Source organism: Carassius carassius, chromosome 46 (assembly GCF_963082965.1).
Source record: "Carassius carassius chromosome 46, fCarCar2.1, whole genome shotgun sequence".
Lineage (NCBI taxonomy): Eukaryota > Metazoa > Chordata > Actinopteri > Cypriniformes > Cyprinidae > Carassius > Carassius carassius.
Genome location: NC_081800.1, coordinates 14,658,365 through 14,685,295, shown reverse-complemented (window position 1 = coordinate 14,685,295; position 26,931 = coordinate 14,658,365). Strand labels below are relative to the sequence as shown.

The 26,931-nt window shown below is 37.1% G+C and overlaps 1 protein-coding gene across 4 annotated transcripts in view; it reads right to left on the bottom strand.

Annotated features, from left to right (window-relative positions):
- The window catches only part of LOC132128969 (arginine-glutamic acid dipeptide repeats protein-like), a 176,654-nt gene that overhangs the window by 87,830 nt on the left and 61,893 nt on the right, over positions 1–26,931 (bottom strand). For all 4 annotated transcript variants that reach the window (XM_059540385.1, XM_059540386.1, XM_059540384.1 and 1 more), the window contains one exon: positions 7,138–7,597. In XM_059540385.1, the coding sequence (XP_059396368.1) occupies positions 7,138–7,453 (316 nt within the window). In that variant the 5' untranslated portion in view covers positions 7,454–7,597. The remainder of the gene's footprint in view (positions 1–7,137; positions 7,598–26,931) is intronic.

The window sequence follows — 26,931 nt, the reverse complement described above, 5'->3', positions numbered from 1 at the left end:
TGCATGGAAAAGTTGTCTCTCAATATGGAGTGATACTGTTGTTGTCTCTTCAGAAGAGCAACGGGGAGATGAAGACTGCTGCTTGATGACTCACTCAGGTGGTCAAATGCTGCTAGTCTCACCTCACTGAATAATACATGACTCAAAGCCAAGAGACAGCTTGGTTTCTCCCCTCTGACAACAAACGGAGGAGGAGGAGAAGTTTATTTCGGCAATGACCTGCTTGCTTCTTTGCGAAGGTGGTGCATGTCCATTTTCACCCCGCCAAATCTATTGTGCTCATTCTTGACTTTGTTCCAGGGAAAGATCTGAAGATATACTTGCCTATTCTTGTTTCTATAACCTCCCTCTACTCTATCCACCAACAAACATGAAAGCAGACAAAGAACCAGTCTTGAAGTGACGTTAGCGAGCTGACAAGGAATCCAAACAGCTCTGTGTGGAGGTGAGGACAACGTGTTCAAGCTCCGGTGGAGATCTCAGCCTTACGGAAAAGACTGCAATCTTTGGGTGTCTCAATAATTAGGTGAGAGCGGACTTTTTCAGGGACGAACTCATTTAAGAACTTTCATGCTTTTCGTAAATTCAACATCTAGACCTCCACCTTCAATCATAACCCAAACCATAAGCTCCATTCCAAAATCTAGTGTGCTGATTTGTCGTCTACTCCCTACACTGCCTGCAGCCTAAGAAAACTCACAAGTGAATGAACTGGAATGCTTTAGACACACAGCAACTGCACATTTTTTTACCTGACAACAATGCATTCTTGGATTGCCTTAGACATTGGTTAAGGAAGAACCAATACCATACTTCATTATAATTTACTGAAAATAAATACAGTTAATGATATAATTAATAATAATTAGAAATAAAATGTTGGTAAAATTATTTCTAGTTTATAATTTTTCTAATTTATTATTACTATTTTATTGTTATCAATACAAAATGCTATTTTAAATATTTTGTTTTAAAGTGTGAAAATTTTTTAACTTACATTAATAACCATGTAATAATAATAATAATGATGATGATGATAAGGATAGTGAAAGTACATTTAACTTCTAAAGATTAACCTGTGAGCCTTAGATGACAAAAAAGGTATATATATATATATATATATCAGGTCAGGCAAGTTCAGTTCTCTTTCACTGGCCCCTTCACAAAATCCACTTATCGCGGACAAGCGTTAATGTCGAGCCGTGTGTGTGTGTGTGTATGTATGCGTGTGTGTATATATATATATATATATATATATATAAAAAATATATATAAAATGTCACCTGATAACACATAGGGTACAAATTATTGGAGCAAATAATCATGTTGGTATCCTTTTGGAACTGTGTCAAGATTGCATCTATGCTGCCTTAAAATGCTCTCTAGCTAGGCAGCCTGCTAGGTCTAGTAAGGGCTCTATAATGCGCACCATAAAGCCCACCCCAACCCTCAGCTGAGCCCACTGTGGACATTCACCTCTCTTTATTGTCAGCATTGTCATCACACTGGTGGGAGTGGTACTCATCCAGGCAATCCCGCTTGATGAGCTCTCCATTTTAAAAGCCAAATGGCAGCCAGGGAGACAAATTGCCGTCACAGTACAAGGACATTGGTGCGACTCCGGTTGTAAAGACGGACTACAGACAGCCACGGCCAGCTCGCAGAGGCCTGAGTATTGATCTCATGTGTGTATAATCTCCCGGCTGGATCCATAAGCTGCCTTTGTGTAGCAAATATCCGCAAAGATACAGGAAGCCTGGACACGAGAACGCCACTCAAAGGCCTGATCGATTCAGCTGCTTTACTCTTCCTTCCATCTGAGCAGCCCTGCCCGCAATACAAATGCCTCTCTATCTCTCTCTCACCATCCATATCACAACCTGCCCAATCTTCTTTTCTATTCCTTCCTTCCTACCTTACTCAAGCACATTCCATTTCTCCAACGACAAGACTATGTGCCTTATTTGCTTATTTCAGACAACCTAATAAATGCATGCTAAGCTTGCTATAAAAACGTTATCAGGCAAAAAAGAATGAGAGTGATCTCCATGTTGGCTTTCAATATTACGTCCTCTTATCTAGTGCCTTACGTGCACACAGCCGACTCTCTCGAGTCACAAAAGCAATTATTGTCTTGTTTCAGTTCTCTACTTTGATTACACTTTCTTTTTTCCATTGGCCTCTCGCCGTTTTTAATACCCACTCCAAGGGTGGTCGGTTTTACATGCTGTGTGTCACTAGACAAATATAAAAGGATTTAACATTTAGTAGAGTTAAATCCAGCACAGGCTTTGTATCTACTTAAGCCTTCCAAATCAAATCTGATTGCAATAAGGCTGCAGTGACTGACCGCAAACTAGATACATGCATATATGCCTAGACCCAGAAAATTACATGAAATAAAGCCGAAATTGTGAAATGGTGCTGAGTGTTTCAAAGTGAAGCACATCTTTTACATGCATGAAAAGCACCTTTTACACGATGTGGTGCTTTGTGTTTCAGAGTGGCTTGGTTCACAGATTTGTTTTTTAATTTACTGTAAAAAAAAAAATTCATTTTTATTAAGTAACAACAACAAATGTATATAAATGAATATATAATGTTTATTTTTCTATATTATAAATAATAATATAGTTTTAATTTTATACTTTTAGTTTTACATTTTTGTCCAAAAATGTGTAGCACTTTATTAGGAAAGGCAATTTGTGAAGATTCAACAGGGTTTCTGCAGGGTTTAATCAGTCAAATTTAAGACTATTTAAGACCTTTTTATGACTATTAGGATTTGAATTTATGACCTACACGAATTACGATAAATAACTTCAGTCATTAAAACTCCTTTCAAAAGTCTTTTTTTATTATAGACCTTCATTGAAAGTAACAAGTTTTATTATTTAAAGAGTTATTCTATTATTTCTTAAGATTAGGACACTGAAGCCTTCGCCTTCTTTTTCTTGAGTATCAAGAACACAGGAACACTTAACAATTGTAACATTGTAAAGTAACATTGTAAATTAACAATTATTTTATGGCATTACTTTCCAAAATAACAAGTGTTATTGGTGTTTGGTCACAGTATTCAACACCCACAGGCGGCTTGCGGGGCCCCGCTGAAGGTTGTACCAGTGGGCCCTGTTTGAAATTGTTTAATTTGTATGTTTGTTCATTTTTATTTATTTTTGCTATTTATACAATGTTTACATTTTTTTCAAGTTTGTAGGTGTCCAGGTACAGAAACCGAATAATTAAATGTAAAATAACACTGGATAGTCTTCAATGTAAAAATAAAATATACAATCAAACCAAAATTTATTCAGACACCTTGAACATTTCTCACATTATTACAGTATTATTATTATAGCATTATTGCTATTTCTTCTAAAATGGTTATAAAATATGACAAGAATTTAGAGTTAAACTCTGTCAGAACAAATTCGTCTTGATGTCATAACTTTGATAGATGTACGTAATGGATTACAATCAACCAAAACTACAGACAACTGTTATTATGACAATATTTACACAACTATCAATACTTTGTTGACCAATTACCAAGCAATGAAGCATTTTGTTCAGACTGTGGTGTGAAAAGGTTGCATTAGCAATTCAGAAAAAAAAACCACATAAGCAATGCATGGTGCTTTATAAGGTGCTGAATAATTTTTGGTCCCAATTTTATATATAGATAGATAGATAAAACATTTATATCTATCTATTTCACTAGTAGTTCACTGTATGACGATTTTTTGGGTACAATATGTCACAGTTTGCTTATACTCACTTACATAAATGTATTAGTGTCGTGTACCTACTAGTAAAATATGTATATCAAAAATTATATCTGGAGTCTGGATAATTTTTGGTTTGACTGTGCATAAATTCTTGTTAAAACTACAAAGTAATGCAGTCAAGAGCAGTGAGTGATTTTTCTTTCATTTTCTTGGTTTAACATTACAGCAGCTAGTAGCTAGTAGCATCTTTTTCCTCAAATGTTTAATTACACTTAAGAAATAACTGACAAATAACTGAAAAAAAAAGTTTTTTTTCGAGCATACTTTCTAAGGTGGGTATTTTGACATATTTTGTATGTATTTGTCGGCACAAGAGCAGAAAGAAGCAAATTCGGTGTACAAGCGTTTTGAGACGCCTTTCTCTGTGTGAGCCCTGAACACCTGAACACCGTGGTACTGAATTGGGCTCTTTCACATCCTTTTGTTTGTTCAAAACTGCGATTAGTATTTGTTCGTTCATGAGGGACTGTCCGTGATACGTGGCTCTCTCTCCGCACAGAACACAGCGCGCGAGTAACCAGCTACTCAGTTCAGCTTTTCCGCGTCTTGTGTTTGGATGCTTGATACCGATTGTAAGCGACGGGCTTGAGCCAGCTACTAAACACACCATCTTCGAACCATAGATCGTTAAAAGTACATTTTACCATTGTGATAGCCAGGATGATTTCAATTAAGCTAAGCAGTGACTCAGTATGATACAGTATGTTCGGAGTTCGCACGGGTTTCTGTGAAAGTCCTTCTGACAAGTCTGTATGCTGCCGCATGGACCTTGTAGTTCTGGAACGCTGTGTTACCAGTGTGATACAACTCAGATTCCTCATACAGAACTACAACAGGCGAAACAAATGAATGCCATTGCCGCTGCGAGCGCATTTTGATGGAAGAACAAATGAATGGACTAGCGTTTCAATTTAAGACATGGCTAAATGTTTTTTATGACCTTGTATGGAAAATCCATACGTTTTTATGACTTTTTATGGCCTTAAATTCTTATTGTTAAATTTATGACATTTTATGGCCCCGCGGAAACCCTGTTCAAAGGTGACATATCATGAAAATCTGACTTTTCTATAATCAGGTTCCCGGTGCAACCAACCAAGGAAAGTGAGAAAGTTTAACCCAGTAACTTTGCTTTTATAAGCCTTTTTAGCAAGTGTCTGAAAAATCGAGAGCATCTGATTTCGCTCCCCTAGAGACATTGTAAAGAGATCTCGTTATAATACCACTTAATCTGTAAACTTCCACTCACGACGCTGTCATTTTGATTTCACAATCGACAATGGTCTACCAGTTCTAATGCCATGGCAAAAGTTTGAGCAAAATATGCTATCTGTTCTGTCTTTGGCTGCACAGACGAGCACAGAACACTGTTTAGAGTCCCGACCTCAGAGGAGACAAGAGAGCAGTGGATTTATTGATTAACTGTATATTCCTGCTACCACACAGATCTAAAATAAACATGCAATTTATTTCCCAGCTGTTTACCTTCACAGACATAACCAACTGTTTTTGTAATTTATGTGTTTTAATACGTAAACTTTTATGTGAATAAGAACTTTAACTTTAGTTTAGTACTCCCATGCCATGTGACAGTCGCTTTCTGTACGTGAGCACTCAGAAAACCATATATCAGAAGTTTAAACTAATATGGTTTAAAACGCATGATTTCAGCGCAGTAAACATGATAATCAGAACCAAAAATATGGTTTAGCAGGTACAAGCTGTAATGGCGCGGCTCGATTCTGGAAAAGGGGGCGGGTAGCAGCAGCTCATTTGTATTTAAAGACACAGGCCCGAAAAACAGCTGTTTCTGCTTCCACTTAAAATAGGCATGTTCACAATGATATAATAAATGATCTGTGGGGTACACTCACTTCTTCTGGACGTGAAGCTGGATCATGAATGATTCGAGTAAAGATGCACACATTTAGGTAGATCGGGGGGTAAATTCCCTTCAAAAACAAATGTAATCCACTGTGTCTTCAGCAACTCACTCAGGGCAGGTCTAAGGTAAGATGCCAGTCCAATCTGTGCTGACACACTAGTGTCAATCAAACAATCTCGGGAGGGGCCTGTCTTTGTGACATCACACTGACAGGCATCTGAGATGGGCTTGATTTGAGAAAGGGGAAATGATTTAACGACATAAAAATAAAGACACTGGGTGGATCTTTATCATTATAGGGTTGTTGTGTACAACCACACATTTCTAACTGTTCTAACAGCTTGTAAAAGTGCATGTAGCATCCGATGATCACTTTAATTCCACAACAGATGATGTTTTTCATTTTCGAGATCTAAGGATTAAGATATTTTCCTTCCCTTTTTTTTTTTTTAAACAAAAAGGCGCTTCAAAGCAGCCATCTTCAAAACTTGGTGACATCCCTTTCTATTCTCCACTGCAGCACTGACAAAATCAACTTCCATGCCTCAGACATGTGATTCAATTCAGTCTTATCTAAAACAGAGCAGAAGTACTCTCCAAAACAGAGCAGGGAAGGGGTCTGCTGGGTTATTACCAAAAGAGAGCTTCAGCAACTGTTTTCAAGGACCTTCAGCAGATAATGCATCCAAGTCGATTCCACTGGGGCAACGGCTGGAGGAAGAGGAGGAGGGGGGAAAACGCCATGCCATTCCCTTCTGAGCAAACACATCTCTAAGCAGAAGACATGGAGTGAAAAGACGTGATTGGAAACTACACATCGGCTATAATCTGATGTATTCACATTAAATAACTAAGCATATTGCTTGACCTTTCTGTTGCTGCTAAATAAATGAAAGACACCGAGAGGATGATTTAGGACTACGGCAGCTGCGCTACGCAGCCGTGCCTTGGCCTCCGTCGGAGTGTTGACATTTCCCCCCAGCCTCATGTACAATCAATTTCTAAACAGCAGGTGAAAGAGAGGCCATGTTTACAACACAGGAAAAGGTTATTGCTCTGGTCTAGGTTCAATCTCAGCACCTAATAAAGATCTAATGTGGACCATTTCACTTTTTTTGCCACTCAATGAAAACTATAAAGAAAAACAAGAATCTTGTGTGTGCTTTGGAGAGCAAAGTGTGAAAAATATGACGGTTTCAAATATCATCACACGGATTCCTTCCGCATTTTCATCAAGGAGCAGTGAATTTATTTAGTCAAGCAAAGCAGCCAATGAAAATGCATTTCTTCTCATCCAAGTTGTGGATGCAATGACATGTTTATGCTAAGCTGAAAGCACCATTTTCAGCAAAGCTAACAAGATATTCCCAAATACATACTTGCTGTCCAAACAGCATGCTTATGACAACTGGCTCAAATTCCTCCAGAGTTAGACAAAAGTATTGTACAACCGAAACTCACCGCCAGGTCTGTAAACAATATCGTCCTCCGTAATGAAGGAAGTGATCTCGCCGTTCTCTGTTCGCTCATAGCGCGATTTCTTCTTGGGCAGCTTTTTCTTGCCCTTTTTAGAGGCATCCTCTGCGGTGGCAGCCCCAGGCGTCTCATTGCCATCGTCTTCACTGTGATCACTCTCTGCATAGTTCTTAGCCCCGCCCTCTAGCGTGCAACTGCGCCGAGGCCGCGAGCTCTCACTTTCACGGTTTTTGTCACGCTTTTCGCGGTCTCTGTCCCGGTCGCGCTCCCTCTCCTTGTCTTTCTCTTTGTCGGCAGTCATGATTCGCCACGTGCCTTCTTCTGTCCTCTCACGGCTGGGCCTCCGTGAAAGGTAGACTGTGAGCCTGGGCTTCAGTCTTCTGAATTTACCAATCAAATCCAGGGAAAATTTGGCCACACCAACAACCCCAGTGTTTCAGAAGAGCTGAAGGAAGAAAAAATAAAAACATTGTTAGAGGGGTCAATTAAGTGACACACTTTATCTATATCTATATATATATCTATATATATATCTATGTATATATATATATATCATCCACTTTTTTTGTAGAATGACATTTGATTTATCAAACAATTAAAAACCATCAAGATTTTTCAAGACTTAGAAGTAAAATGTCATGTGGTGCAACTCTACCAAAACTATGAATTAGTAATAAAATTAAAAATAAAACTTGCAGTGAGATATTTGTAAAACCAAGGGCCTGACGATACTCATGCAATGTGTTTAATCAATCACAGCCGGTGAACAAAGGAAGATCAACCGGCTGTCTTCTCCACAGCAGCAGTGCACATCCTCAGGAGAGCTCTGAGCACAGCTATATCAAAAGAGCACAAACTTCAAGCTGCCTGCTCTATTTCCCAGCTCAATTTCGTCTGGCGATGAAAAGCACCACCATGTTTCCCGGCACAGTGACCTAAACAGGATTCCCCACTGCATTATCAAATAGGCTCAGCTGCACGTTTTACAGGGTATTTGGCTTATACAGACTTTTGCACAACTAGCCAGTTCATTCTATCGAGTATTCCTTACAAGCAATATGTTAGACTGGAATAAGACCCAGCGCTCCCTCCAGGCCACAGTGTTTGTTGGCTGTGCATGCTGGTCAGACTAACTACAGCCTGGCCAGAGGCGGCCCTACCTCAGCTAGCACAGCGATCACCCGTGGATATCAGAACAGACAAGCATGGAGAAGAAAACCTGGCAGAAGACTCCGAAAACAGCTTTGGATCTAATCCTGTTTTTACTACGCTTGCTGCTACTTGCCTCTTTTGAGCCAACATTCATAAAAATAAAGATCAATCTTTCATTGGCTGAAAAGCGCGAAGCGAAAAAAAAAAAAACGAGACCACCAATATGAATGCATGAAATGGCTGCATAAAAATGAAGTGCACTTGAAAGATTTTGCACTGCTTCCCACCCCTTGAGATAAACGGGAAAGTAAAGATTACAGCCTCTGGTGCAGCTAAACCTGACAACTGCCAAAAAGCTACAGCGAGTGAATTTGGAAATGCGAGGAGCCTGCGGGAGTACAGCAACAGGACAGAATTGGGCTGTTTGTCAGTGTGAGGGGTGTTTATAGAGCAGGTATATAAATGAAGAGAAATGGCTTATGACAGGCACACTGGTGTAGTTGACAAGCAGTGCTGTCAATGGCAGCCTGTCATCTTGAGTAGACGGCAACTGATGGGGCAGCTGCTCTCCTCATCAACCCCCAACACTACAGACTGATTACAGGCCCGATTAATCACCTTATGATGTTACTACACTGAACACCAGTCTGAACACACACTCACACACTAACCATAAATGTTTCCATATACAGTGTTTTTCTTCATTTTGTGTGTTTTTCCTCAAGTCACTTTGAATTTGTCTAATCGGCCAGGAAGGAAACTGCATTATTAAGCCAGTTCTGAGTTCATCAGGCACAGATCGGACACGTTTCATGATTTTGGTGTTCAAATACAGCTATCAGGAGAGCAAGACAATCAAACAGAATGCAGAGGTCAAGGTGCATTTCACAATTTTTCACTTACAAATATCACAGTGACCTGACACAATGTTAAAAAGCATCCAAAGAAAGTCGTGAAGGTTTTACTATGCAAAAAGTAAAAAAAACAAGATGCAAACAAAATATATATATAAAAAAATAAAAAATCGAGACAAACTAGTCAATCTCATTAATAAATTGTTAGATGAGAAAAGACGTCAAAATAGTTGTCAAAACAGAAGCACATACAGTAAAAACAAAAATATGAGAATATCGGGAAATGATCGCAAAAAACATGGAATAATGTCTGAGAAGGTTTTACCATGCAAACAGCTAAAGCACAATGTAAACACCCTACTTTATGCACCACTGCTAAAGATGTTAAATAAATAAAAATAATCTAGACAAACTAGTCAGTCTCATTAATAAATTGTTGAATAATGAGAAAATATATATCCCAAGATTTCAAAACAGATTTAAATTGCAGTACCATAGTATACAATACTACGGTAACTTTGACTAAAAATTTAAACAAATGTGAACATAATAATGCAAAATATATAAATAAGAGTAAAATAAAACTAAATATAAAAACAATATATTTAAAAACACCACCACAAAGACTACAGTGAAAAAATGTGAAAAAGCTTGTATTTGGTGGTAGCATCTTGATACTATTTGGCAATTAAAATACTTCCATTACAATGTGTCATGACAACTCTTATTGCATCAACTCCATGAAACGAGCACTATACAACCGCGCAGCATCTGATGAATAACTTACAACTGCAGAAAGGTCAGCAATCCACACCTTCTCACGTGTAAAGAGCATCTTATTTATACCAACAGGAGCATAAGCAACCAGTGAAAAGCAGCAGCTGCAGTTAGGTTCACAGCACCGACTAGCAACAATGCAGCGGTTCATGTGACGTCTGAATGGTGACCAGGACCAATTAAGCAATGGCGAGTACTCCCCTCAACAGTACCCAGATGAATAACGCACTGTGGGACAGGTGAGGCTTGGAGCCATTACACATCAATCACCAGAGCAGGTGATTGAAAGATACCAGCTGTCTTAATGGAAAAGGGAGGGAGAAAAATCAGCCATTTGTAAAAGCCAGTGGAGGAAAAAAAAAAAAAAGCAGCTTCAGGGGTCTCAGCCAACAGCACCTATTTTACCATTTCCATTACTGCAATGAAGTCAAGGGGTTTGAGCCAGGAAGTTTTAAATAAAAATACATTTCTCCTTCAGAGCAGCGGATAAATTAGACCTTCTCACCCCTCCAACCACACAGTTGCTCTCCCACTATTAACACATCACCTCACAATGGGAACGCAGCAGGGCTCTATTACAAAACACACTTTTTCAACATTACTCTTTCATGCTGCATGTTTTATTCATCCTAAATCACTCTCCTATTTTGCCAATAGGCCATGCATTCATCTCTGATTTGAGATGAAGGCCAATAAAGGGTCAGGCAAACACAAATGCTATTTCCCCCAAGAAACCTGAACTGGCAGGTGCTTCATTTGCAAATAGAGTTGCAGATTGTTTTGGATAAGTAAAGGCAACGAGTAGATGACACCGACCTAGCAAGTGGCACGCTTGTGTGTAAATTTTTGGTGATCCTTAAACAGTGTTTTCAATTTATGCATTATGAAACGCAGACGTTTGTTTGGCAAGGATTACAATGACTTTTCAGAAGGAAGTTGTGAAATACACGTCTGATGTGATTGTTTTCGGCGAGTGAGATTAGCCTTGGAACATATCAAACAAAACATTATCCGTAATAAGAGTAAATGCGATTTATCAGACAAACGTCTCGTTCAAAGCTCATTCAAGAGAGTTACTCTGAAAACAGCCTTGTTGAAATCAATCTATTTTGACAGAGTGCCAAAGAGAAAAGCTCGATAAATAAACAAATAAACAGACAGACATCTAAAGCAGCACTCCAACATCAACAAAAAAACAACATCACTAAAACCTGGTGGCGAGTTATCAAAGAGATTTCTGTTACTGCTGATGAAAGCATAACACGAACTCTGTATTGTGTGAAGTTATGATTCACAGCAGTTCAATTCCAATAGTTTCAAATAACCCATGATTTAACTGATATAAGGGAACAAATTAATAAATCGAACAAATTCTTAATTCATGAAATCTTAATTGAGTGAGTAAAAGTGACAGATAATAAAATAAACCTGCGAAATTAGAAAATTTAAGAAAAGAAACCGGTAAACCACAACAAAGCCACATTAATGAAGGATATATCTCGAACGACATCCAGAGGCATGGTCACGATCTAACATTTTCCTAACCCTGCGAAAAAGGTTTTTTTTTTTATTCCTGTCTCAGCTGTTTCGATCCTGCCAGAGCCTGGAGCACACATATAGTCTAGCGATTCAAACTTACACCGCAGTCTGTTCATTATCAAAATAAAATACAATCAACTAAACATTTAAAAGGTTACACTGGTCAGTTTTAATAGACAGTAGTATAATGGTCCTCTCTGCTGTTCCAAGGACGTTTTTGCTCATATGAAGAGGATCATCTTTTCCGTCTATGTGCGAATGTGTAAGTAGTTTACATTATAAATAATAGTTTAACATTCAAATACATTGCAAATATGGAAACATTTGGATTTGTGCGAACGGGACATGAGCAGTAACCTCCAAATAAATCTAGCTAAAGCCTCTCACTCGTCCTCATCTGCACGCACGCGCTGTCATGATCTAATGCACTATGTCGGATTTAAAAAAAAAATAGGCTAGGCCTACCAGAACACAAAAATTCTAAATCAGACATTTTCTAGAACAGAATCCAGAAGGATCAAATTAATGCGAGCCAAAGTGTTTTGCTGCTGCAGCAGCACCGATGGATGCAGTTCACTTAATGCATAGCGCAGTCACACGCACGCCACAGTTACGTTTGGGATCATTTTATTTTAAATGCCATAATGTCAGCTGAAAACACTGCAATTGTGTTTTAGAATACAACAAAGAGCACCACAAAACCATTTAAAGAGGCACGTTCAGCGGTCTTCGTGCAGGATAGGAAAGTCAACAAAGTAAATTGATCTCAAATGTATGGCGGGCTCTCTTCATTTTATCAAATGATCATAATAACATCTATTCATTTTATAATCCTGCTACTAGCATTTTATTCAGACTAAAACCCCATTTATTCAAGTGAGAAAGCATTTTGTGTGTGTGTGTGGCTTTTGCACATCCTGTCATGCCGGTGAATGCTGCCTGCAATAGATGCATTTTGCAGCATTATGGTTAACGATTAATCGATTAACTGATTGTTAATTTAAACAACAATCGATTATGGATTTAATATATATTTTGCATCCCTACATGGGTCACATGGGGATGCTCCCAATCAAATTATATAGGCTAAGCATCAGCATTTACAAACCACTGTCCACTGTTATTTTTAACAGAAGAACGCAACAAGCTTATAATCATGACTTCATAAAAGGGAAATAGGAAGTTTACGACAGAACGTGAAGACAGCAGAGAAGCGCTTGCTCAGCACAGTGGAGTGAATCGTTTTGTTAACTTTGTAGTTTATTATTTTGAGTCATATGGGATGCGGTAACACACAGCCCTCTCACAATATATTGCCTTAAACATCTATCGCTTTTGTTGCTCAGAAATATTCACGCAATCATGCAGCACGTATCAGAAGATCTGCACTCCGGTGCAGTTAGCGCTCACACTCACTGATCTATATATAACTGAACCTCGCTCTTGCCCACCTCTTCCAACCGTGCCAGGGACTGCTAAACGGAGCGATCACACTAGTCAAACAAACCAGGCTTTGGGGGTTAACATTGCCTAGTGTGAGCACACCCTAATTATTCTCCCTCATCCCGCACACACAATCTCTACCCGCACATCAAGTGTTGTCCCATGCCACACTCTGTTGTGATGGGTCCCATGATCATGCAGGTCTCTAATGGGAAGGTGCCTGTTATGATCGAGGCTCTGGACTGGACTGTTTTTCTAAAACTATAAAATATTTTCTTTAAAAACATTAATGTCCTGGCAGTGACAAATAGCTTGTTTTATATTTAATTACATTAATGTTATAAGTTTTATAAGAAATATTTTAACTGCTATGTGAAAAGAATACTGCTGTAAAAAAGCACCTTATTTGTTTAAAGTGTTTGCAAACCAAATTGCACTTTTGTTCATATAGCAGAACTTTTAAATAAAAAAAAGTGCACAATACACTACTTTTGAATGCAATATTAGTTTTGTGCATAATGCAATTAATTGTGATTAATCACAGACAATCAAGCGATTAATCGTGATTAGGGCTGCAACTAACGATTATTTTGATAATCGATTAATCTGTCGGTAATTTTTACGATTAATCGATTAATCTGTTTATGTACTTATATTTTTGGTTTTTTTTTTCATTTTTTCCCCAAGTAAATTATTAATAAATGGTCTTTATCCTTCAGCATAGATTTTTAAGAGATTTTAACCATTTTGCACTGTCATATCCTCATCAAAAATATACCTGGAGTTGTTTTATTGTGTTAGTAATCCTTTGTCGAACTCTTCTGCAATCAGAACACTGACCCATACTCTAGCAAATTTCACAAGGAGATTTAAAATAATGTTTTCACCATGGCAGTCCTTAGAGCTCCTAAAGTAGTTTAACATCCCGAACGAAGCTTATTAAGGAATCTTTCAGAACATATTTTCACGAAGAATAAGGATAAAACAGAATAAAATTGCAGTGCATTGTATTTTATTATTTACTGGGAAACAGCTTTATAGCTTTTGCTGTGAAATTGTAAACAATCCTTCGAATAAAGTGCCAGTGGCATGAAACCTGAATGGAACTCACAATTTAAAGTAAAAGGTAAAAGGTTGTCCAGAAAAAAAATTGGACAGTCACACACAAAAAACCTGCTGTGTGAAAAAGAGCAGTGAATACTTAGAAAAAAAGTGCATTTCAAATATCTTTAAACATTTACCTCTCTCATTCAGTCATAATTAGGCTGCACGACTGAATTTTGAACTGGTAAACTACAAACTGATCACAGAACATGTTTGTAAAGCTTTAAATGTTAACTGTTAAAAAGCAATGTTATCAGCTTTTACGACTAAACATTTGCAAACAACATTGTACTGGAGAATCTGCACAAATAAAAGTCTTAGGGGCCGTTCACATATCGTGCCTAAAAACGCGTGGAAAATGCTAGGCGCACCGGTTTCTCCTTCTTTCCAAAGCGCTCGAGCAGAAGCGCCCCTGAGGCGTCTGCCTTTGCTAAGCAACCATGACGTGCTCTCTCCATGAAGACGCGGAAATTTCAGCAATGGATAAATGGATTTGCAGCTCAAAAAATCGCTTGCAGTAGCTCTGCTACTAAATTTATTTCAAAATGGAAATCCATATACAACTATGATCAGCTGTTCCTTTCATCTTGACTGAGCTTTTAACGTTGTTACGGGAAAGGATGAAGCTGATTTATTTTTTAGAGCTGGGTAAAAAAAAAAAACAATTTTTTTAAAGAAAATTCAAAAAATCATTTTCATTTTTAAGAAATTATATTCATTCATAAATCCCAAGAATTGATTAGTCTAGCCTGTCAAATAATGAAATGAACATTGTAGTGCACCTCCCATCCAATGACTTGCAATAAGCTTTGTGATTTGTTACTTTTGATATGAAAAAGTCTCAGATTTCAAATTGCCAATTTTATTACAATATTCAAAAATTAAATGTGTTTTGGTTTTGTTTAATGTGGAGTAACAGATCGCTGTAGCACCTCGGTTAGATGAGGCAGCGTGAAGCTGAACTGATCATCTCCTCCGCTTTAACAGCAGTTACAATTAAGGTAGAAATATAAGTATGTAATTTAAAGTTAGTTTTATAACCTTAATATTACAAAAACTTTTGAGTATATTTTATAAAGTGTTTGTATACGAATCAAAATTATTGACCTTCAGGTAGATTTTAACTCTAATTGCCATATCCTGTACCTGACATATCTCCAGAATAATTGATACTGAATTGAAATCGAATCGCAAACTTGTGAAGGATAATCAAATCAAATTGTGAAATCCGTGAGAAAATTATATACACAACATATATACACACACACACACATATATACACACACACACACACACACACAGGTATCAATATGCATAGAGGCTTAAAAAGTCTCCGAGACCTTATTTGATATAAGAGCCATTACATTTTCAAATATGCACTTTACGTTTTAAAGGGCATTTTTGCATAAGTGCAAAAAAAAGAGGCAATTTCAATATCCTCTTTAATGTCTAAACATCTACTGATCTACTTTTATATATACCGTCATATTAAGATCTCATGAGGTCATCTTACACAAACACTGGCTGGAAATTAATTATGTGCATCTCTGTAGCCTCTGTAAATACATAAATGTTGATGATTTACATATAAAAAAAATCAGTGGGCTAATCTGAGCCCTGAGAACCCAGTAAACCAGAGGCTGAAGGCTAGGCTCCAAGCAATCAGAGCTTGTGAGAGTAAGTGGTTTTGTGTGAGTGTGTATTCCCTCTGCACAATTCCCAGAGGGGCCGGCTCCCCATCAGCGCTCGTGTCTATTATCAGCATCGTGCCTGAGAGTAACTTCATTTCACACTGTAAGACACAAACAGAGTGCAAACCACATTGAGGGCTCCCAGACTAGTTTGACCGTGTGGCAGGAAGAGTGGGGGGGTCTGGATAGTCATTCACTGTGCTTTTTCTCTGGTTGTGTATCAATGAACACTTCTAGAGGGAGTATCAGCATTAGAGGAGTGCAAATGTGATGAGAACAAGACCGGAAAATGCTAAGCCAGGAGAATCAAAACCTAATTCACACTCTATATGACTTTCTTCTGCAGAACACAAAATATATTTTAAGAATTAATTTCATTAGACAAAAAAATTATTATTTTGTATTCCACAGAAGACAGACAACAGCGTTGGAACAACAATGACTTTTTGCATTAACTATTTTAACTATCTGCAAAATATCCCACCAGTGGCTAAAATGTATGTGGACTACTGATATTAAAAAGAACAATCATGTATTTTCTCATTCAATAAAAAGTCAACAAGGGTATGCATATAAAACGATCAATATGCATTCGGAAGATGATGTATTTAAAGGAGCTAAACATAGCATTAACCATCAATCTGGTGAACTGCAGCAGACATGCTCTTGAATTGGATTGACGTGAGCATATGCAATCATTAACCTTGGGTAGAATTCGCATTTTAGGGGCTAACTATCACGCTATTGGGATTGGGGTCACTTCGAGCTGCGGACATGAAAAATGATAAATACATAATTATGAACGTGTTTGTGTGTTTATTTTTGTTCTCAGTATGTTATTTTAATAGCATTTAATGATTATGAACATAAAAGCATTACAAAAAATAATAATAATTATATACCATCGATGAAACCACAAAGCTGATGCGGAGGTATGTATAACTGCAATAAAGTAATTTTGAGTATTATTGCTATTAGTATTATTAGCAATTGGTACATGTAATATAAAAGTACATATGGCAATGTTTTTGCAACCGCTCCAAGTCTCATGCGCAGTGTAGGTAAAGGTGGGCAAGTCTAATATTAATATTCTCTGTGTTTTTTTTAAGTTTCATGTATAAACAACGTTTTCCAAATGATTCAGGTTTACACATATCCTCGAAAACGACCAAAAACATTATATTTACATATGCCAGGCCAGTAGTTGGCACTGTACGCTTATATGTGATGCGTCTCCGCTGTTGGTTATAATATTGGTGAAGTAAATCCACACTATGCTGAAGAAGCATTAGCAAACTCTTGAGTAGCAACAACATAACCATGTACTCCGCCATTGTTTTATACATTTGTTCACGTCTGCCTTTAAAATTGTCACGTACTGTGCATGTCTACATACCAAACACATAATACGCACGCATGACATCACTGTTTTTAAAGGTTCCTATTTTGGGTGTTTACACGGAAACATTCACTTTGAAAACCGTTTTCAAAAATACATTGTTGTCATGTAAATGAACAGACATAACACATAAAAGGTTTTCCATTTTTGGCTGAAAACGGTGTTGTGTAAATGGCCCCTAAAAGACGACATCTAAAAGTAGTCAGTTGTTCAAAAGCCTCATGGTAGCTCAGCCTGAGCCCCATTCACAGTGAAAGCAGGGAGGTCTCAGGGAAGCACTGGTCCCGACAGACACCCACCAAGAGGGGGGCTCAGCAATGCCACCACCACTAATCATCACATGAAACACAAGGCCTGGAGGACAGATCTCAACTCAGGCTTATTGTTCAGGACCTCTTATTCTCGCTGCAACGTTATTTCAAACTCCTCTTCGAGAACATAAGGTTAAAGATGATGAGGTCGCAGTGGCGATGCCATTAGGTCAATGCGTCAGACCATTTCCAGACTAAATTATTTAGTTATCTGCCGGTGCCTTTTTTTCTGAACACTGGCAACCAGCAGCAGATGATCTCGCGAATAGGCCAGGCATTCAAAAACACGCGTAACTGCTCTGCCAAAAAGCACCTCCACCCCAGATACCACAGGACGGTATTACCTCTAATTAGGAACAGCTATTGTTTCTGGAAGAGCCACCTCTCCAAACCCACGGCCCGACTGTCTTTAAGAGGCTTTAGTCTAAATAACAACTTTGTTACTCCACCTCTCCATTTTAGGCAGCTCAGCTCAAATATAAATATAAATTCTCTAGTCCTATTTTATGCTGGCTACACAAAACACTGCTGTTTATTTAAAGCAGAAACTAAAAAAGCATGCCCGAGAGCACCTACAGTGTCAAATCTTTGTCCTCTTGGACAACTTTAAGAAGACAGGACGAATGTTCGGAGGAATATCAAATCATCTTTCTCTACTGCTGGTGCAGTGTGGAGTCCAAATGTGCAGTACTGTAAATTTGATTTGAGGTTGTTTCTGTGCCTTGGAGCCGCAGGCAGGAGGGGAAGTGACTCGAGGGTAATGAAAACGCTGCTGAAACAAGCAGGATCAGAGCTTCCCTCTTCTTTCTGGACAGCTCATAAAACATGCATTGACTAGAACTATTACCATTCTGCTGTTTTAGTGTGCCATGCAGCTCCCAGGAAGAGAGCGCACTTATCTATCTATACACACACCAGACTTGCTGCTTTTAATTTTAAACGTACAGTGACGTAAAAAAGCAACTGTTTAGAAAAAAAAAAATTATATTCTTGTGTTTACCAGAGGTTAGGCATCTCAACAATAGGCAGCCGCTGCTCTCTGGGTTCAGGGTTGTGTTTAAAGCGGTGTACAGTGGCAGGCGGGAGATTAACTTGTAACGCATTCATGTGTGAAATGGAGACTTTATCCCTAACTGATAGTGTTGCAAGGCTTCCAGAAAACACAAGCCTGATGATTTTTCATCATTTCTGAAAAACAACTGTAATATATTAGATTACCGCTGACTTCTTTTTGGTATGTTTTCACGCAATGCAGACTCTTAAAACTCCCCAGTGTTTTACAACAAAGCCTGGTGGGAGGTGGGGGTCTGCCGTTCATGCAATGTGGCTTTTTTAATCCAGGAAGTGCATTTAAAGTAAAACCATTTCACAGAGGGACCAGGTTATACTATGTTATTGTAAAGAGCTGATGGATAGCATCCAATCCCAAACCTTTTTTGTCAGCTGAAACCATTTGACCTAAAATATTTACTTTAAGCATCCCCTGAGATTTTAAGTTTATAAATTTAAATAATTTAACAATATATTTGCATGTTCACAGTATTGGGTCACATGGCATGAAGGTAAAGATTTTTCCAAACCCACTGATTTTAATTGTATTTAAAAAAGAATAATAATAAAATAAAAAAATAAAACATTTCAGAATATCTTCTGTTTCACAGAAGAGTCAGCCACACAGGTTTTTGTGTGAACTATACCTTTAAATATCCTGAGAAAATAAAAGCCACAAATTCCCTTGATTAGAGCTGGAAGTAAAAAAAAACACTAAGAATTTTCCAAATTAGAGAACAGAAATTCCTGCCACTTCTTTGCATAGAGCTTCCATTTCCCAAGAGAGCCAAATCGGATAGTATAAAGGGACTGAAAATTACAATGCATTTTACAGGTTTTAACAATGTGCAATGATCACAGCAACACATTCACAGGCTTTGTGCTCTTTAGCAAGCTTTACAATTCCTTCCACAGCATGGCAAGAAATGAACCTCGGGGGGAAGGTTTGTGTGAGTCCAAGCTAAAATAGCTTGCAAATGCATGGGGGTAAGCTCATAAACAGAGCAAGCATGTTCAGCACAGAGCCACATTCATCCAAGTGCATACACGTGTCAATCTAAAAGAGTAGTCCATTGACTCCTGTAGCAACTTTGTCTAAACTGCGTACTGGGCAGAGCTAATAAAAAGCTCGGCTGAAATGAAATGTGGCCTGACCTTTTCCGATCTTTCTTTCAGCCGCTCCTTTACGCAGATTTCCAGTTTCCCTCATGTATCACACTATTTAACAGTAGGAATGCACCTATAGGATTATTTGGGGCCGATTCCGATTTTAACAAACACTTATTGGTCAATACCAATCAAAATATATTGTATTTTTATCATGTTTTAAATCAGCAAATAAAAAAAAAACTTCATTAAATTATACTAGCCGTTTTATTGCTGCATCAAATTTCTAATGAACAAGGAATTGATCCATTTAACATTCAGCAGGCTTACATAAATACAACAGAACAAAGATACATATTAAACAAAGTGCTTTTTAGGTAAGTTGAACAGTTTTCAGGTACAGAAATAAAGTAAACAAATGTAAAACAATTCACTGTCTAAATTAACTACATACGAATCCTTATTCATTGTAACAGACTTTATGATTAAACTTTCTAATCTGTTTTTGTATACATTTAAAATTACAAAAATATTTAAATATGTATGAGATCTCCTTTACTAAGGTGCGACTTATTTTGATGGGTTTTTCTAGTATACGGAGCTATATGGGTAATGAACGCACGCAGTTCTTCTGATTTAAAGTTTGTCAGCTTATTAAGCAACCCCCGAAAAGGCATGAGATCTGTATATATTTGTTTACTGTTATTTGTAATAAGTGTTCTGTGTAAATGTATGTTGATTATAATGCAACAGAGATATTAATGTGCACTTCTCATGCTGTGTTTTGTTTAGCTCTTGTGTTGAGTTTTTTTGGAGTGAAAAAGGACGCAATAAACTTTAGTTTAGTTTTAGTTTTTTAGTCTAAAACATGAGTAAAGTTTTGGTCATCATTCAGATGAGGTCAACTACACTTATGAAAGTTACAAAAGTTTTTTAGTCAAGAATAGTGTGCGATCTTTTGTCTTTTGTTATTCAATTAGCATTAAAGTGCAGACAGCAGTGCTAGGATTATGCAACAGACATTATACAGCTCAGTGCATAAAATTGGCTGATAAATATACACTGTAAAAAATTGCTGTAGTTTCTACTGCAAAATTTTACTGTATAAACATTTTACAAGATGCAGCTGTAATTCGCAATGCATTATGGGTCAAATAAGGTTTTACAGTTGTTAACAGTATATTTCCACGTCAACTAATTCATTTACAAGAAGCAGGTGTTGTCACTGTAGTTCCTGCTTTTTACACTAACTTACTGTAGTGTGGCATTATGGGATTGCGCGCGCATCATTCAAATCTGAAACCCAGCCGACTGGAGCAGCCCGAGAACGATTGAAGATTAGAGGCTTTATTCATAATTCCTGGTAAGTTCACTTAATTATACTTAAGAAATATATCCTTTTATATTTATTTAAGTTAATGTATAAGCGATTTCATGTCACAATAGCCTCCTATCCTGACATTTAGACAAGTGGCCTTGGTAACTTATGTGCAGTAAACTGGGAATTGCTATTATAGCATAGTTACGCAAAATGTTCGAATTTTGGAAGTAAAATTTTCTTATTGAGAGCATTTAAAAGTAGTGTTTACCTAACTTAAAATAAAGACCAATGCGAACGATTGTCATAGCAACTACTATCTATGAAATAACTGACGAACAGCAAAATTTGAAATTTCATTCATTCAACTATCCCATATTGACTCGACGCCTTACTATAATAAGTGAAATCTTTATATGCCCGACTGGACAAGTTAGTCTGATTTAAAAAAAAAAAAAAAAAAAAAAGGCTGAGGAAGCATCGAAACGCGAGACTGATTCTGATTATATTAACCTTTCATTCAACATCAAAACAAGCTTTACCGCACACATAAACTCACAGAAAGTACATGAGGTAAATGTTCAACTGTTGAGTTTATTCATAACATGTGATATAAGAAGCATCACAAGTGAGCTGTTTTGCTGAGTATCACGATTGCAAATACATAGTTCAATAAACAATTGGTTAACAAGTTACTTACTTTTTTAGACACAATATTAACTGTTGTTGTATTTCACCAACGAATATAGTTCCAAACAAAGACCAAAGCAAAACTATTTTGCTCATTCTCAAATCAAAACTCTCCAAATTTTAGCTAAATGATTCATCTTTTTGAACGGATCGGTTCAATGAATGACTCTGTTGATTGCCTCATTAAGTTATTTACTGCCACCTAATGGCGGATTAGTTTCAGGTTTAATAAGTAGCATTGCATTTTTCCAACATTTATTAATTGTATTTTCAAATTTCATGTCATTACACAGTTGTAATTTTGCACTGTTAATTATTTAATTTGATTGGTGGTACAGTTCTACAATGTAATATTACAATTTATAATATAAATTATATAATTTATAATAGTTTGTTTATTCTAAAATATATGCCTTTTCTGGTGTTAATTTTGGTCTCATTTACAGTACATAATGCTTTAAAGAAATCACAAGATTATTTTCTTTATGTCTTGTAGGTGCAAAGAATAGCAGCTGATGTGGAGAAATGTTAGATGCTTCAAGACTCTTATTAGAGACTTATTAGGTAATGTATTAATTATTTAAATAATTTGATAAACTTGTAATTTAGATTACATTTTATATTGAAAAACTGCATTGTAGGTTAGATTATTGCTTATATTTATTCATTTCAGGTCCACCCAGTGGCTTTTGACTATTTGAGGGTCAGATGGTTGTGAATTCATACCTCAACATTGTGCGTCCCGGGAGCAGGCATCTTTTGCACACATTAATTTTTTCAAAGGTAACAAGTTTTACTTAAGTAATTTCATTTGCGAAAAAGGTTACTTATTTAAAGGGTTACTCCACCCCATAATGAAAATGTAGTCATTCATCACTGTTAACTGTTAATGTAGTTCCAAACCCGTAAAAGCTATGTTCGTCTTCGGAACACAATTTAAGATATTTCAGATGAGAACCGGGAGGCTTGCGTCTGTCCCACAGACTGCCAAAAAATTTACAATGTCTAAGACCAGAAAAGTATGAAAAGAATTGTCAGAATAGTCCATCTGCCATCAGTGGTTCAACTAATTTTACAAAGCTACAAGAATACTTTTTGTATGCAAAGAAAACAAAAAGAACAACTTTATTCAACAAAGTCGTTATTTTTTATTATGTCAGCCGCACCACATGGATACGCTGTTTTCGTTCAAATCAAAGCGTAAATAAACATAGAAAGCGTGTCCATGTGACCCAGCTGACACAGAACAGGCTATGTAGTGTGTGTCCAACAGATACTCCCCAAAAATGGCACTACACTGATGCAGAGGAGACTAATTGTTGAATAAATCCTTATTTTAGTTTTCTTTGCATACTAAAATAATTGTCGTCGCTTCATAACGTTACAGTTGAACCACTGATGGACTATTCTGATGATGTCTTTCATACTTTTCTGGGCCTTGACAGTAGTTTTTACTGGAGAGTCTATGGGACAGTCACAATCTTCTCGGTTGCATCCAGAATATCTTAAATTGTGTTCCGAAGACGAACGAAGCTTTTACGGGTTTGGAATGACATGGAGGTAAGTGATTAATGGCAAGATTTTCATTTTGGGGTGGAGTAACCTTTTAAGTACTGGTAAATGCTGATTGTATTGTATAAGTGGCATTTTGACATTTATTTTATTGAGCTAGTTTCATTTGATACATAACTTTATCCTGATGCTTTTGCTTGTGTTTATGTGCAGATGTTTTCTTGGAATCACAACACTCACTGGATACAAGACGGATACATAGAGGCAAAACAAGTGGGAAAAGTCTCAGAAGAGGGACAACCCTCATGTGTGTGCTCATCTCAGAAAGTTGATGGACTTTCAGTATGTATTTATTAATTTGTCTTTTGCAGGAATATTCTTAATTTAATAGAACATAAGCTCAAACAATTAAAATGTAAATTTGTGATTTAATGTTGATTCCAGCATTTTATTTTAATCCTTTTCTTTAAAACTTTTTTTTTTTACCAAAATTATACAAATTCTGTTGATTGACCTTCATTTTTATAGAAAGAAAGCTTTTTTTAAACAGTTACTTGTGATGCTATGCTATTTTTATGATAAGATTTAACTGTTGAAAGACTAAAACCTTTATTTTACCAGTAAAAGCCTTGCAATGTCTTTCTGTCAGTTTTAATAAATACTTATTTGCAACATCATTGACTTGGTTTTTATTCACTTGTAAATGTATTAAGATATAGCTCATGATAATGCATTTATATCAGTATTTTATAGTTTACTGTTAAAATTATTCTTTAAAGCAGTTTCATTGTTAAATTATTACAACATCATATTGTATTTAGGGGTATTTACATGATTTTATTGACAACTTTTGTTGCCAGTTAAATACTGTAATTTAATGAAATTACAGAAAAAAAGCTGTAAAATATATTTACAAGACTTTATTGGCGACTTTTTTGCCAGGTAAATACTGTACTTTAGTGAATTTACAAAATATTGCAAAGCTACAACTTTTTTGCCAGTAAAATCCTGTAAATTCTACAGTACATTTTTTACAGTGTAGGCAGTCCGATACATCAGTGCATCCCTATTATATAGTCTCCCTTCTACCCGGCGTCCCCTTAGCCATGCTAACAGTATGACAGAGAACGTGGGGACTATAGAACATGCAGACTTAAAATCAGAGTTCACTTTTAATAACCAAGCAAAAAAAAAAGATGTTTCCCGCAGCTAATTATTAGTAAAGTCCAACACACCCATTTTTGTTTGCACTTGGTCTTATCTTCTGAAAAAAAAAAAACACGTAATTTGATGAGGATCTACCCTTTGTTACCAAGAGAACCATCTTAATGAGCTGTTCAGCAAAGATCTGCGGATCCATCGCATGCTGTACATCTCTAACCCACTGCAGCAACAGCAGCTCTAAAATTCAATAATGAATGTGGCATCACAGTAATTAATGTCTATGAGAATCCGAACGATCTGAAAAAATACATCAGTAAACTGATTAATTTTACAGAGGAATAATCTGTGATCAGCATTACCAAGTGAGCCCAAAAACAAATTAGATTTGAAGCTAAGAGCACCATTGATCAGCAGTCATCTAAACCGGCCATGAAAAGGGGTTGGTAATCTAATCCAGCCGTTCAGAAGTGCCTGAGAGAGTTGCACTCCACAATGGAAACATTCTGTCCACAATGTAATCCATTGTGTTCATTCGGCGAGCTTTTTTGGAACCTGTTCGATTACACTAAAATGGCCCAAATCATTGCGAGTATAAACAACGTGAGAAAGATCCTTTTACAACTTGGCTCAAGAGCCAACGGCTGCACCTCTTCACTACCAATGACATTTGACTGACCTGTAAAATAGTGACGATACTGTCAATACGCTGCCACTCTCCAAAACATTCCTCATGGTCTCCATACAATTCCATGACTCAACTAGTTGAATTTTATACAAGTGGAAATTGAATGTATCCACGGTTTCTTTAATAGATCCCTGGTGATCCTGTGCTACAGTTGCAAAACAGTAAAATGACAAACTATGCTTAGAAAAAGCAGACGCCAACAACTTTAATCATCAACTATTCTAGCAACTGGGAGTGTGAAAAATCACAAGATTATGTATTCACTAGTCCGAAACACTCAAGACTGTGAGCTTTTTCCATTGACAAATTGTTTAAGGAATCAGACAAATATTAGGATAATCTTACAACACTTAAATTCAGGCTGCAGTCATTTTACAAGCCAGTGCTTAAGAATAATGCCACATTCCCTTTGAATATACAAAGTGATTCTCAGAAAGACAAACACATACAGCATATACACTAATAACCTTGGGCTGTCTAACGTGCTGTATAGCGTATAAATAGCAGATCCATTTCTACCCAGTCTTGATAGGGCTCTATTTCAGCTTCCCAGTCATTAAATATTTATCCTTTTTGGAGTGGCGGATTGAGGTGATAAGCACTTAGGAATCCAAATTTTTCAACCCCCCACCCATTTCCAACCCTCTATTTCCCCCAATATGCAACAGAGATTTGTATTTGAATGGATTATCTACAAGTGCTCCTTTAATCGGCACAAGACAGGACTGAAACAGTGCCCACATTCCCAAAGGAAAGACGCTCTGCTGGTTTTATCAGCAGAGAAATCTTTTTTTTAAAACCAAAGGTATGAAATAACTTGATTTGAGGAAGAATCCTTCCTTTGTAGAGAAGGTTAAAGGGGGAGGGCTAGGGGAATTACAGCATCCCAGAGCTCTTTGTATCACTGACACACCACATTATAACTCAGACTAAAACAAAATAGGAGACTTAGCTTTTCCAAATATGGAATTGGTGTTTGTAGCAAATCAAACAAATTTAAGCAGCACTTCTGCTTGCTGCTGCTTGTGTGAGTGTTTGGCTCAGGTTGAATTTGGCATATTAAAGCATATAATGATGAAAAGATTTCATGCCTCAGCCTTTGTGGGTGGTTGATGTTGGGTGTGAATACCTCTCTAGTGGACTCTGCATTCTTCAAAAAGCTTCTAGGGCTGACCTATGGTACTTCGCAGGTAATCTTGGATGGTCAACAAAAACATATTTTTTAGAGCTCAGTAGGGAACGGCCTGCCAGAGGAATGGAAGCTCAAATCAGACAGGCTCAATTCCAAATGGAGACTATTTTTTTATTTTTTTCGATTAGTCGACTACTCTAACAATTATTTTTATTACAATAAATAATTAATTTAATGTTCTTTTTTGATTAGCTAATGAATCCTTTGGATAACTTTACAAAAAAATATAAGTACAACTTCTAATATAATATTTCAACCTTTATTCATTTTCAAACAATGTGTTTGAAATTTTTACAGTATACAAAATAAAAAGGGCAAAGAAAATTATTTTACTATGGTAAATATGAGTTTACGATAGCGTTTATAATTAAACCACAGTAGCCACAATTTTACAGTTGTCTGAGACGTCATGAAATGTTCTTTAGCATCACAAACCATAAAATGTAGTCAGGGTTCTGCTATGGTTTAGCATGGTTTCCAGAGATCTGGAGCTGATTCAGGGTAGCTCGGTGGTTTGTGACTGTTGTCTCGCGGCGCGCTGTCTTTTAAGGGGCCGTTCACATATTCACAAGTTTGTTATTTCCAATGTAGGCGCGCGGTATGCGCGCTCAATGGAAGCGACGCGGTCGTGACGCGCACGCAAAAACAGGAATATCAGAATCATGCAATAAGCAAGTATACGTTTATTAGACACTTAATAATATCACATCAGTTTGTGCTTTTGGAATCGCTGAACCTGCTGCGGTCGTTCCATCACATCTGCAGCAGAGACCTGAACCAGGAAGTTGGTC